Source organism: Clinocottus analis, unplaced genomic scaffold (assembly GCF_023055335.1).
Source record: "Clinocottus analis isolate CAN_PGR_092001 unplaced genomic scaffold, fCliAna1.0.p SCAF_2, whole genome shotgun sequence".
NCBI classification, from domain to species: Eukaryota; Metazoa; Chordata; class Actinopteri; order Perciformes; family Cottidae; genus Clinocottus; species Clinocottus analis.
The window spans coordinates 9283034-9296170 of NW_027175931.1; the positions used below are offsets into that span (position 1 = coordinate 9283034).

At 42.5% G+C, this 13137-nt stretch overlaps 1 protein-coding gene across 1 annotated transcript in view; it reads right to left on the minus strand.

Annotated features, from left to right (window-relative positions):
• The window catches only part of gucy1a2 (guanylate cyclase 1, soluble, alpha 2), a 39189-nt gene extending 29030 nt beyond the window's left edge, over nucleotides 1-10159 (minus strand). The window contains exons 1-4 of the mRNA XM_068584736.1: nucleotides 9617-10159; nucleotides 3459-3520; nucleotides 2084-2208; nucleotides 120-1036 (exon numbers count right to left, since the gene is read on the minus strand). Coding sequence (XP_068440837.1) covers nucleotides 120-1036; nucleotides 2084-2208; nucleotides 3459-3520; nucleotides 9617-9940 — 1428 coding nt within the window. The 5' untranslated portion in view covers nucleotides 9941-10159. The remainder of the gene's footprint in view (nucleotides 1-119; nucleotides 1037-2083; nucleotides 2209-3458; nucleotides 3521-9616) is intronic.
• Nucleotides 10160-13137: the final 2978 nt, after the last annotated feature.

Below are 13137 nucleotides of genomic sequence, written 5' to 3' on the forward strand. Positions count from 1 at the left end.
CATTTGAACTTGATTTTAATTTACCACGCACCTAGTACAACTACAATAATCCTCTTAAAGTATGTGATTAAAGGTAGTATTTTATCTACTATGTCATCTGTTATGTATGAGCTCTTTACCTTCTCCTTGGTGCCAGGCTGTGTGCTATCAGGCCTGGTGCGGATGGTAAACGGGGATGCAAGTCTCAACAGGATGCCCGGGAACGAAGGCTCCATCTTCGGTGAGACGATCTCAAAAAAGTCCCTGAACAAGAGGGTCCGGTGAGGCTCAATGCGAGCCTGTTTCCTCAATCCTTCGCCAAGCTGCAGTAGCTCCATGTGAGGCCCCAGGACCAGGTGAAATGGAAAAGCACGGCAAAACGTGGCCTGGCTTATGCACAGATCACTTGGGTTGGTGGAGAGTGAAATAAGGGGGCGTTTAGTGCTCACTGGGGCAGCATTTGGGAGGGCGGGGAGGGAAGAAGGGCCTGTCTCCTGGATTTGGAAGGACAAGCAAACTGTGGGAACAGAGGTTGGGAAATGAGACGGAGGGGACAGGGACGGGGACGAGGAGGGCGTGGCAGTCGGGGACGCGGTCGGGGTGGGGGTTGTGGAGTCTCCGTCTGTGGGTTCTGTATCTTCATCTGGCAATAAGGGAGTTAGAGGCGGCACTTCTTCCACCTCAACTTCTGAATGAAAGATCCGCCTGGCAACAGCTCTAATAAAACCTGGCATTACCAAACCCACAACAGAGGCAGGGTTGAAACACCGGAGAAGCAACACTTTCCCTCTTCCATCTCCCTCTCCTTGCTCTCCAACTTTATCCAATTTCCTTCTCTCTTTCTCCTCTTCGTAGAGGTCTTTGCACTGGAAGGAGGGGCTCTCTGATGAGGCCCGGCGCCCCGTGGAGGTGCGAATGTGTTCCAAAATGGCGTCAAAGCCATTGAAGAAGTCCTGGAGGTTGCCGCCTACAGCCCGAAGCACTCGTTCGTTTTCTTCAAAGCAGAGGCTAAAGAACTCTTCTCCGAAATGCTCTCGCAGCTCACAGAATGGTACTCCTGTGTGAGAGAGGATGCAAAACATTGATGTCAGCGATGCAGAATAGCACTCTTTTGAGGATACACAAATTATTAACATCATGGACTGATACACAACAATACACCTAACTTGCCCCACACAGTTGAATACGAAGACTGACTAAAATATCTGCTTATGATTAGAAGCAATATGATTGAGAAGACATGTCATTCAGCATAAAACCAACTTGCAACTTGGATCACTGTCTTTCAGTATTATTTCTCAATGCATCCCCTAGGCATATATAGTACTTTCATGTTACAGCTGCCTTTTACATGAAACCCAGCATTACATTTGTTCCATAACATTTTTTTAACAAGATTATAATTCAGCAGCAATAATTTTGAGCATATCAATCACAAAATAGCACTGTTCAAAGTAATCAAACATCAAAGCCTTGTTCAAATAATGAATATTGATGAGATAAAATAATCATGTCACATGCCGACTGACTGAATAATAACTCAGGAAGTCAGAAAATGGGATTAAGGGATTATAGAAAAATTAAAACTGATATGTATTTATTTATTTATTTTTTAAACATGTCACCACAGTACAAAAACAGAAAGATATGTTGAAATGTAAAAAGAATAAACAAAGTTTGAAAAACATTAATATTGGCTAGAAAGTGAATAATTATACAGACTAGCAGAGAAAACTGCAAAAAATGTAATGCAAGAAATGACACAATTAAAAGATGCTTTTAAAATCATGTCAAATTAGGATTAATAGTATGACAGCATAATAGAGCCATTGTAGGTTAAAACATTTTAATAATACTAATAATTATTATTGCGGAAGGAGAGGGGTTATTTTTCCAAGAAAAATATATCGGAATTATCGGATTAAAGTTGTACATTTACAAGAAAATAACTTGGATATTCATTAAGAGTAAATGAGCGAATTTAGAAGAGAAAAACCTACACACACACACACACACACACACACACACACACACACACACACACACACACACACACACACACACACACACACACACACACACACACACATCTTGTTTTACTCACCCAGTATGGTTGCCATGTATTGTAGGATTTGGAGGACATCTTCTTCTGAACCAGAATTCTCTAGAAATGGGCACTTTTCTTCTCTCCTCTCTCTTTGCCTCTCCTCATTGCCGACTTCCTGACACCTGTCAGACATAAACCAAACGCACTCCGCGTAAGTCCTAGTTAGCCATCAGCAAAAAGGAAGAGCTAATAAGGTGCTAATAAACTAATATTACAATTAAACCACATCGCATCCATTCAAGACATACCGTGGACCGGGTTTCACTACAAACTGTGCGGATACCAGTTCTTTGGGAATATTTCTTCATAAGAAAGTCGATGCATGAAAAGAAACACCTTGACAGTTGTGGGTTGTTCTAAATGAGTTTTTTTCTGGAGTTGCTGCTGCGATATTCAAAAGCAAATCTCCAATGCAAAAAGCTATGGATAAAAACATGTTTTTTTTTGGGGTGGTGGCAAAAATCAATCGGAATAGATAGATAGCATTAACCTAAAGTTAGCCTGTGTAGGTCGGTATTTTGGGTCATTGTGCCGATCTAGTGAAACAGCTGGACAACACAAAGACAGGGAAATGTTCTCACAGTGTCTATAAAGGAGAAGCAAGTGATGCTCTTTCACTTCCCACACAGATTTGTTTCGGCCTGGGAAGTAGAGCAGAGACCCTCTGGTCACAGGCTTCATTTCTAACCTTTGCGCACCACTACGACATGTACTGACCAACAGAATGAACGCCATTGCTTTCAGGTTGCTTTTATTGGATTGAAAATAATTGAGATACTAATTATATATATAATTATTGAGAGACTACCATGTGTCATTATATGATTTGCCTAAGGTAAACCAGGGTTCAGTTGCACTGAACATGAATCAAGCAGGGAACAAATGAGCGAGGGCAAAGGGTGAAGGAAAAAGGAAATTGAAAAATCTAGAGAGATCCCGATGTGTTTTCTATATTCGTATGCAGTTTGTGCTTCATGGACAATATTAGTATGCGTTGTGCCTGTCTGAATCTTCTCTACTGCGTTTTACTGTTTTGACAGCGAAGGACGGTGAGAGAGAGAGACAAGAGGTGAAAGAGTGTGTCAATATATGAGTGAGTGTGTGTGCGTGTCAGTCTGTCTTACTGTCTGTGTGACCAAAAAAAGGCAGGAAGGCAAGGAGAGTGAGAGGCTCAAACAGACAGACACAGACAGACAGAGAAAAAAAGTGAGAAAAATAAAGGCAAAGGGGAGAAAATGAGTGATAGGGACGCTAGGACCAGACAGCAGATAGACAGGAAGTGTGCAGTGGAGACTGATTGAAGAGGACAGGAGACAGGAGAGAAAGAGAAGCAGCGACAGAGGCCAAGAGCTAGTGATGAAGACAGTCTTACCTGATCTCTTGTTGTCTATAGAATTGTAGAGTTCGCTGTAGAGCCTCCTGAACAGTCTGTGTCTGCAAGAAGAAGTGAAAATATTACCCAATGTGTACCCAATGTGTATTTGTGTGTTCATTTTTGCACGCAATAAAGCGACAATACTGCATATATTCAAAACTTCCTAATAAAGTCATTGTAGTGTGTGACACACACATTGGTGGCTTCATTTCTTGGGGTTATAAGGTCACAATATATCAGCGTTCAAATCTTTATAAGTGAATATATTTGGTTATGGATCAATAATTGGAAAGCATGACACACTGTCAAGGTATAATCTCAAGTGTTACCTGCATCCAGGTCACATTCAAATTGATTTAAATTTTTCAGAGCACACATTGTGACATGTCGGAGCAGGAAGAGTGCAAGTTAGAAATGATCCAATGAATGACGGCTCATTTCCATGTAGCTGATTTAGTATCAGGACCATTGGGCAAGCTGGTCACAGGCTCACGGTCACCGCTTACTGAACAGACACGTGAATAGAACAGAGACATCATTGTTGTCATTAGTAACACCTGTGCTTGTTGAAAAATGTACTTTAATATTATTATTTGTCATATTCATTTAATATTATTTCACTGAGGCTGAGTAGCTTCCACAACGAAATTGCTGAGAAAACTATGATTACTGTCGTCAATTTCATTTAAATTTAAGAGTCATTCAGACAAGTTCTACTAATAGCCCAGTGTCCATGGAAAAAAATAATTCACCCCGATCAAACCCTGTGTGTGTGTGTGTGTGTGTGTGTGTGTGTGTGTGTGTGTGTGTGTGTGTGTGTGTGTGTGTGTGTGTGTGTGAAGCTGGCCTATTTTCCGTAACTGACAGCCTAAGCTAGAGGAGGCGGGTCCAATGTGATTATCTGTGATACGGCAAGGCTGTAGTGACAATGCTAGAACACAGTGTGCCAGCTGGGGAGGTCATCCTGAGGCCTCCGGACAGATGCAGGAGTGATTTGTGTGTGTGTGCGGGTGCGTGTGCGTGTGTCGAGAGACAGAGAGGGAGAGGTTCTCGAGAAAGTGACAGAGACAGTGAAAAGAAATCTACATATTGGTCAGTTATTTCACTACCAGGTTAAGAATTAGACGTTATATCACCGCTAACCGATTGGTATTACAAATGTCTGAAGCTTCTATTCTCAGTGCTGATTCGTTTTTCTTCATATTGTGTGTATGTCCTTATCGGCTGATACAAAAATACTTGTTCACTATTAGCTACAGGGAGCCAAACGTCAGCTTCGCAACAACATAAGCAAGATGGGCACTGATGGCTCCAAAAATACCCATTGGGCCATAGTTTCACTATTTCTATTTGTGAGGGAAAACTCCCTGTCACCTCTCTATTGCATGTGTCTAGCAGAAATGGTTGCTTCTCAATCTCCTCTCACTGCATCCTTGGTTCAGCTACTCATTTACCACAGCACATTATAGTGGATTCCCACCACATGACCAATCACACGAGCACTAACTGTTATCAGCCACACATGTGCAAACATACTGTACACATACATCGTCCTTAGTCTACATTGTTGCCATCCCTGGCATGTTTACTGGTCACACAACTCTATAACTCATCACACATTAATCTCACTCACAGACCTGCTATAATGGCCAACATCTTGTAGATTGCCTGGTTGTGAAAAACACACTACAATATGTAGACAACACTGAGAAGATTCAATAAGGAGAAGATACACATAATATGGTCAAACAGAAATATTATTATTATATAATAATAGTATGAATGGGATTCTTTCATTAAAAATGGAATACTTTCTTTAAAAATATTGCGTAAGCATTGCAATGGTGAGTGTGTGTGTGTGTGCACAGGAGAAATGGCATGAAAGGGAAGATTAGTCAAACTAGATGTTACATTAAAAGAAAGTGTCCAAGTAAATTTCAGGTGGAGAGTTTAAACTCAAACTTTCTCTCTCTTTGAGGACATTTTCTCTCCTTCTCTTTTCCCTGTGGTCTTTAACCAAACCACTCTGTCTCTTTTGTTTGCTCTGTTTCTTTACCTTGGGAGGGGAGCAGTATCTCACCAATACTCTCTCCATTCCACTTGCTCTGTTGCTCTGCATTGCCTTCTTTGCCAATGGCGTTCAGTCACACTTGTCTGTACTGTATGTGAACCTGCATTTTTTTGTCTGTCTGTGTGACTGATTCCTTCCCTGCTTTTATTGTATCTTCCTCCTCCAAATTTCCAATAGCACGAGCCGTGTGGCGTTTGGTCCCAGCGCAGTGGGTACTGGTGCTTCAGCACAGTTTGAACGCTGCCCCCGCTACTAAAGAAAATAGAAACTCATACACCAGATGAGACCCCACAACTTCCCAGCATGAGATGCATACCAGTGTGTTAAAACAAAAACAAAAAGTGAATCAGGTCATATTACTCGCTCTAGTGTCGATTTGACATTGCTGTGAAAACATAACTGTTTTTATTTAAGTTTCTCGCCAAAACTAAATCTTACAAGATTACATTTGAAGATATCATACCTAAAATAAATACAAATGAAAGTTATTAATACATATTTTTATCAAATGGAGCTTGAATAGACCAACACCCGATGCAGTATTTTAGGCTGTGTCGTGTCACAGAGGCATTTCAGATACTGATTAGTATCGGAAACAATTTAAATGCAAAATATTTGGTTCCCTGCAAGAAGTTTGAATGCACTGACTGTTCTGTAAATTACTTTCAACAAGTGTATCAGCAAGATTAATGTAATATTATGCAAAAGAGGTGTGCTTTTTGTAATTTAAATGTTGCAATTGTGTTCTGTGCAGAAGTTCAGAAACGTTAGTGTGGCTTCTTCCTTTATACTTGTTTGCAATATGTCTGCATTTGTTTTTATCCGTTAAAACCTACCTCCACATAACTCCTGAATAAAGCAGTCAACTTGCTTGACGTGCAAGTTTGCTAATGCGCAATCTACAGTTATACAGAACGCCCTTCTCTGTGTTTGTTTGTTCACAGGCATTTATGTTTGCCTTCAAAGGAGCATAATTCCTGTATAATTAGTGAAGTGAATTCTGGCCACTCGAGTAAACAATTATGTATTTTGAAAATCAATGAGAAAGAAAACGTTGAAATGAGCCTTCGTTACTCTCAAGTCATGTACAGCTATACATTCTACTGTCGTTCTTATTATGTTTCCAAAAGAATGTGTTACTTGTCTCAGCTTCAATAAATTAAGGCAAAATGTTAAAAGAAATATTACAATCTTGACGGTTTCATTAAAAAAAATCCATTTGATTTATAAACAAACAAGCAAACTTATTTCAAAACTTGTAAATCACAAAGTGTCTTTCATCAATTCAAAATGAAATTGCGATGACGGGGACATCATTTTATATTATCACTAGTTTGAGCAGACAATATAAATATTGTACAATAATTGTTATTCATTGTACTGTTGTTTTCAAAAAGAAAATGGACATGGGAGTTATGAATGGATATTCTCCCCTGAAAGGGTGTAAAGACACTTTCATTTCCAGATTTTAAGGAACTAGTCCCATTTGTGGAAAGTATACAAAGAACAGAAAGAGGCGGATCACAGCAAACAGCCAACTTCAACATTTACATTGATACAAAATGGAGGAAGAATTACATAAAAACAACTCGCATGTGTACACACACAGAACACTGACCCAACTGTGCATCTAACTAAAAGCAAGGTAAACACGCTCCAATACTGCTAGTCCCTGATAGGGAAAATGTCGCCACCGACTTAGGATATGGATTTACCAGAAGCACATCAACACACGCATACAAATGTCCCACACTTTGCATATGTGGCCATCACTCGTGGCCTTTGACCAGCGTCATGGGTCACTAAGCTAATTCACACCCTCAATATAGAAACTGAGACAGGGAGAGACAGATAATTAATGTTTAATGTACATGTGTGTGAGAGTGTGTGTGGGGGGGGGGGGGAGAAGGGTTGGGCATCCTTTACCCATCTTGTCGAGACATAAACTTGATTACACTATCACGTTGTGGGGACTAGTGGGGTAACATAACTCAGTATACATTTTAGGGTAAACACTTGGTTGGGTTAGGGTCTCCAGGAAATTAATGAAATGTCCCCAAAAGTCATGAAAACACAACTGTGGGTGTGCGTGTTGTTGCTTCTGGGTCAGTGTGGTCAGGTTGAAGACAACCACAGAGAGCTTTCTCTGTTCTCTCTGTCACGGTCCATTGCAGTCAACAACAGACACTGCACGCAGCTACAGTGTGTGTGTGTGTGTGTGTGTGTGTGTGTGTGTGTGTGTGTGTGTGTGTGTGTGTGTGTGTGTGTGAGTGTGAGAGAGAGCGAAAGAGAGAGACAGAGAATACACAGTGTGCTGTTTTGTTGGTGAGTGAGCGAATGTATACAGTATTAGCTAATTTGCATGTATATCTTTATAAATGTATTATAAAAATCTGGGTTTGGTCAAGTTTGGGAGAGTTTAAGCTGCTCCGTCAGCCTAACACACACATGCACATACACACCCATCAGACACTGAAAAAAGACCTTGGACATTTACCCTTTCCCTGTAACCAAAGCACAACACCACAATTACCCTTACAGTTGGGTTCCATTAATGAGGCCCAACTTATGCCTGTAATTGCACTTCTAGGCAAACAAAAACATCCGTACAGAGACACACACACACAGTTGCTAGATGTTAGAACAATGCTAGATATTATCATCACTGAGCGTTATACGAACTCGTCTTTAAGTGTTCCTTCTGCCCTATTTTGTTCACAGATCTATCAACGATCAGGGCCAGTAAGAGACAGCAGAGAGCTGAAGTTGGCTCTCAGTAGTTCTTTTTAATATACACCAACTTCAGATTTTTAGCTGCGCTGCTGAATTAAATTATTTTGGGGAGGACGTGCCTGGCCAGCAAAAAAAAAAGGCTGAAAATCACTGCTGTTCTATATCGACTTCTGTGCATCATCTACAGTATTTCTCCCAGGAATTGGACCACAGGGTCTGAGCAACTGCAATTTGGAAAAACCTATTCCCACAACCTCCTACAATCTGAAGAAAACGCAGCAGTGCTCTTATTATATGGGGAACCAATATAAACAAACCAGAGAGTTTTTCACGACATGTTTTGGTTTGTATATAAATGTCACCGTGTTTCTGGATATTGGCAGAGAATCTCTGTTCAAGTCAAAAATCACTTGTCTCTGTCAATCACCTTTAAAGATGGGTATTCTAATTTGAAGCACAGTGCAGACTGCAATTTGACTTTTTTGACACTTTCACCGAGGCTACTTACGGGGATATGTTATTGTTGCCCAACTGCATATCAGGGGCCACATTACAGGAGATGCAATCAAATCTCAAACTGATTCAGCCTCCCATCACTTAGGACTACGCTATAGCAAATGCCCTAATCGCACATCATCCATCACAATTGGACTCGGTTCTAATAGCTGTTTTATTACATTAGAGCCGGTAATACAACTGCAGACATACAGAAACAGGCTCACTCGTCACACTCCTTACATATAAACAGGCAGAGCATGGGCTTCTCTCCCTCCCTTCCTCTCTCTCTCTCCTTCCCTTCCTCCCTCCCTTACAACAATATATTTATTATATAATCTGCCAGATGATTCAGACTGAAAGATGAAAAGAGGCTCATTTTTTTCCAGACAGCACAGCAAACGTCACATTGGGATGTGAAAAAAGACATCGTCTGGGATTTCAGACAATAGCTTACAATGGTGGAATACCTTGAATTATGTCTTTTTTTCTGCTCTTAAGGGCTGCGTGTCCTCAACTTTGGAGACAGCTGTTTGGAATGGAACATACGCTGGCTGTTCGGTCATCATATTGACTTTCTCTAAAAAAAAAATAGGCTACTCAATGTCTTCTGAAGTCAATAACTGGCTCTATAATGTTCAGCTTGTAAACACATTTTACTATACCTTTTACCCGATTCCAGTAGAATGACCCACAAATGTGTGGTAAAACTATACATTTACTTTGGCTATATTGCATAAAATTCAAAGGCCCCAATTGAACACTAAAGGAGGCCAATTGTGAGCAAGATGCCTTTATGACTCTGCCATTTCGGAATATGTAATGATATTTCGTTAAGACACAGCAGGAGGCCTACCGTGGGTGAGGTCAGTCGTCTCAGACTCTCCCCCAGCGAGTCCAGGTTCACCCTTCTCCTCCTGGTGACCCTCTTGTGAGGACCAGCGGGTGCTTGTTGCTCCTCACCCGCCGCCGGGCACACCGGCCTCTCTGCGGAGCTGCGTCCGTTCCAGAGCCCCGCTCTGTGGGACGAGTGGAGCGAGGAGAAGGGGCAGCCTCGACTCTCCTCCGCCGGCTCCAAAACGCCGTCCCCCGCGTCTCCACCGGGGCTTTCGAGCCCACAGTCCGAGCCCACAGAGCTGCTGAACGACTCGGATGAGATCTTGCGCGACGACGAGGACATGGTGGTTGTGGCGATGGTGGTGGTGGTGGTAGTAGTAGTGAGGAATAGGAGGATGCTGAAAGTGACAGTGGTAGTGTTGAGAATGATGATGATGATGATGATGATGATGATGATGATGATGATGCTACAGTCGGCTCCGTACCACGTCCACCACTACGCCGGGGAGTCATCAGATAGTGGAGGGTGAGAGGGTTGGGCGGGTGAGGGAGGGGGGGGGGGGGAGGTCTGTTTGTGTAATTATGTGTGCATATGATATGTGGTTTGCGTGCGCGCGAGATAATGTCCAGGTCGGTCTCTGTCTATGTGCATGTGAGATGCGTCTGTCTGCGTGTGAGACTCTGCAGCCTATTCAGTGGGAGAGGGGTGGTCTACGGAGAACGAGAGCACTAACGGCACGCAAACATTTATGTAAGGGGGAGGAGGAGGTGGGGGTCTCGCCTCTTTAAAAAAAAAAAAAAAAGAAGAAGAAAAAGAAACGTCCTCCTTTACCCCCAAAACAAGTCTCCGCAGGAGGCCAAACACTCTCCAAAGGATGATTCAAATAAATAAATAAAAATAGATTGCAAACAGAGAACCCCTGCCAGCATTTCTTTTAAAGCCGTTTTTAGTTGTATTGGCTTGACTCGCGACTATGTTGAAGCAGACATTAGCCTACCGTCACTGTCAAAACTGCAATCAGAAGGTTGGGGGAAATGTGACAAAAAAGGTCGCAGAAATTGGATACGTTTGTCCTCCACGGTAATTCCGACACACGTGAATCATTCCTCACACACACGGTGCTTTCTTTTCTTTTTTTTTGCATCTGGGAGATGTGGCTTTCTCCCCCTTTTCTTCCACTTCGCCGGAGAGAAATCCCCAAAGTCACGGCAGATGTGCTCTCTCTCGCTCTCTCTTCCCGCTCCCTCTGGTCCTCTGCGACAGCGGGGTTCCTATCTGTCCGCCAACTAACCGTCCTCTCACCATTCCTCCATCTTTCACTTGGTCGTCGTTCCCCGCTGCTCTATTGTTTGGTATTGTCTCTCTTTTTTTTGGTCGTCGCTCGGAGTGCGAGCAGCGAGGAGATGTGTCCGGAGCGGAGTTCAGGTGCGTGAGATGAGGAGCCCGGAGAGGAAGAGAGCGCGCGCTGTCAGCCAGAGCAGCACGCAGCGCTGGTGTGCGGAGCAGAGAGGAGCTCTCTATCCGCCGAGCTCGCGCTGGGAAGTATGCATTAGCACGCCGTTTGGCGTTTTAGTTGGACAAAACCTCAACCAATCAGTGGACAGACAGACAGACAGACGGACAGACATAAAACTTTAATTTAGACAGATACCCAGAGAGAGATAGAGACGGACGGACGGACGGATAGATGGATGGATGGATGGACGGATAGATGGATATATAGATGGGTAAATGGATGGATAGATGGATAGATGGATGGATAGACTTACAGACAGAGTGACCACAATGGCCTGTGAAACATTTTGTATAAGAAAATCCATTCCTTCAACCTTTAGCCGAACAGTTACATCGTATGTTTGTCTTCATTTGGTGATCGCCTACAGTCCTGTTTAAAGGTTTCTCTACATTATAATGTATAATTCCAAATCGTGTTGATATATTTTGATTTATTGTAATAAATCTGTGTTTCCCTTGACTCAATTGCTTATTATGGACAATAATTCATCATATGGAACAGTGGGAAATAGTCGGCAAGAAAGAAAAAAAGAGGACATTAAGTCTGGATTGTTTAAGAAAAAAAAAAGATCCATACGGTTGCCCACGAGCCAACTAACATGTTTCAAAAGTTCTCATTTTAGCTGCCTTGTAAAATGATGGGTTTGTCACGGAAAGCCACGGGTGGCTTCCTGTCATATGTTGAATTTGTCTTGTTTCCTCTGTGTCCTGATTGTTGTGTCTCCCTGATTGCTTGATTCCATTCACCTGTCCTTAGTCCCGCCCATGTGTGTCCCCTGATTGCTTATGCCCCACACCTGTGTTTCCCTTCTACCTCCCTGTTTTCCCTTGTCCCCCGTCAGGTCGTCGTATGTAATATGTAGTTGTCGTTCAGTGCTGGTGTGTGTATCCTGCTGTTTTGTGTTTTCGGGACTAAGTAAAGTACCCTTTTTGATTTTTGCTAAAAAACCTCCTGTCTTTCTCTGCACCTGAGTCTCCACCCCACCACACTCACTCATGACAGGGTTATTGTTCCGGTTTATTTTTACAGTGTCATATACAGTTTCTTATCATGTTGACATCTTGGTTGGTGACAAACACGTGATTGTTCCTCAATTAACTAACTGGAAATTGCAATTAAGCAACATTTGATTATAATCAAACAACAGTCATGGTCAATAAACTAAGTTCATGGCAATGTGCCAAATGTTTTCAACATGGGTATTCAAGGACAAATATGGCTCCACGGGCAGATAATGGGGCTGGCAGCAGTGGCACACGCTTGTAGCCTCCCATTAGAGAACAGAATGATGCTCATGTCGGGCACTAATCACAGCCATGACCTTGACCTTGATTGGCAAAGCATGTCTAGTGTCACTGAGGGCCCCAAAGGGACAAGCAGAAAGCGAGACACTGAAACAGACATGATGCTTGCTTGCATGACACACACACACACACACGAACACACACACACAGTGTAATTTCCTGGAGGTGCCGACTAATTCATTTGACTTTCTGGAGCAGCATGACCCCAATACATTGCATAGAATTTAGCTCCTTCTTTCTCTCTCTCTCTCTCTGTAACACACACACAAACACACACTCTTCGTCTCTCACACAAAGCAGGCACTAACACACTACACACACTCTAACACACTGCCTCTGTCTCTCTTCCTATTTCCTTATCTGTTCACTTGCTCTTCACAATCAGTCTGCCATCCATCAGTAATAATGTGGCCATTTAATAAAGCCAACACAGCAATGGAATAAAATACTGCTCCAGTGAAGATAAGCCCACGAGCAGCGAGCCATCTCCAGCTGAGTGCAGATAGGGCAATAGCTCAGTAACTGCGTGGTCATGCAATGAGAATAAATAGAAGGGGCACCTCCTGGTATCAATAGGTACATTTAACATGGATGGCATTCCATTTTAATCACATCAGCATAGAAATTAAGTGTAGAGCAGTACAACCCTGGCTCTTCCAATTGAACTGGAATAAACCGTTAGGTGTCTTATAGTAAACTTCATGCGCTCGTCCATATGT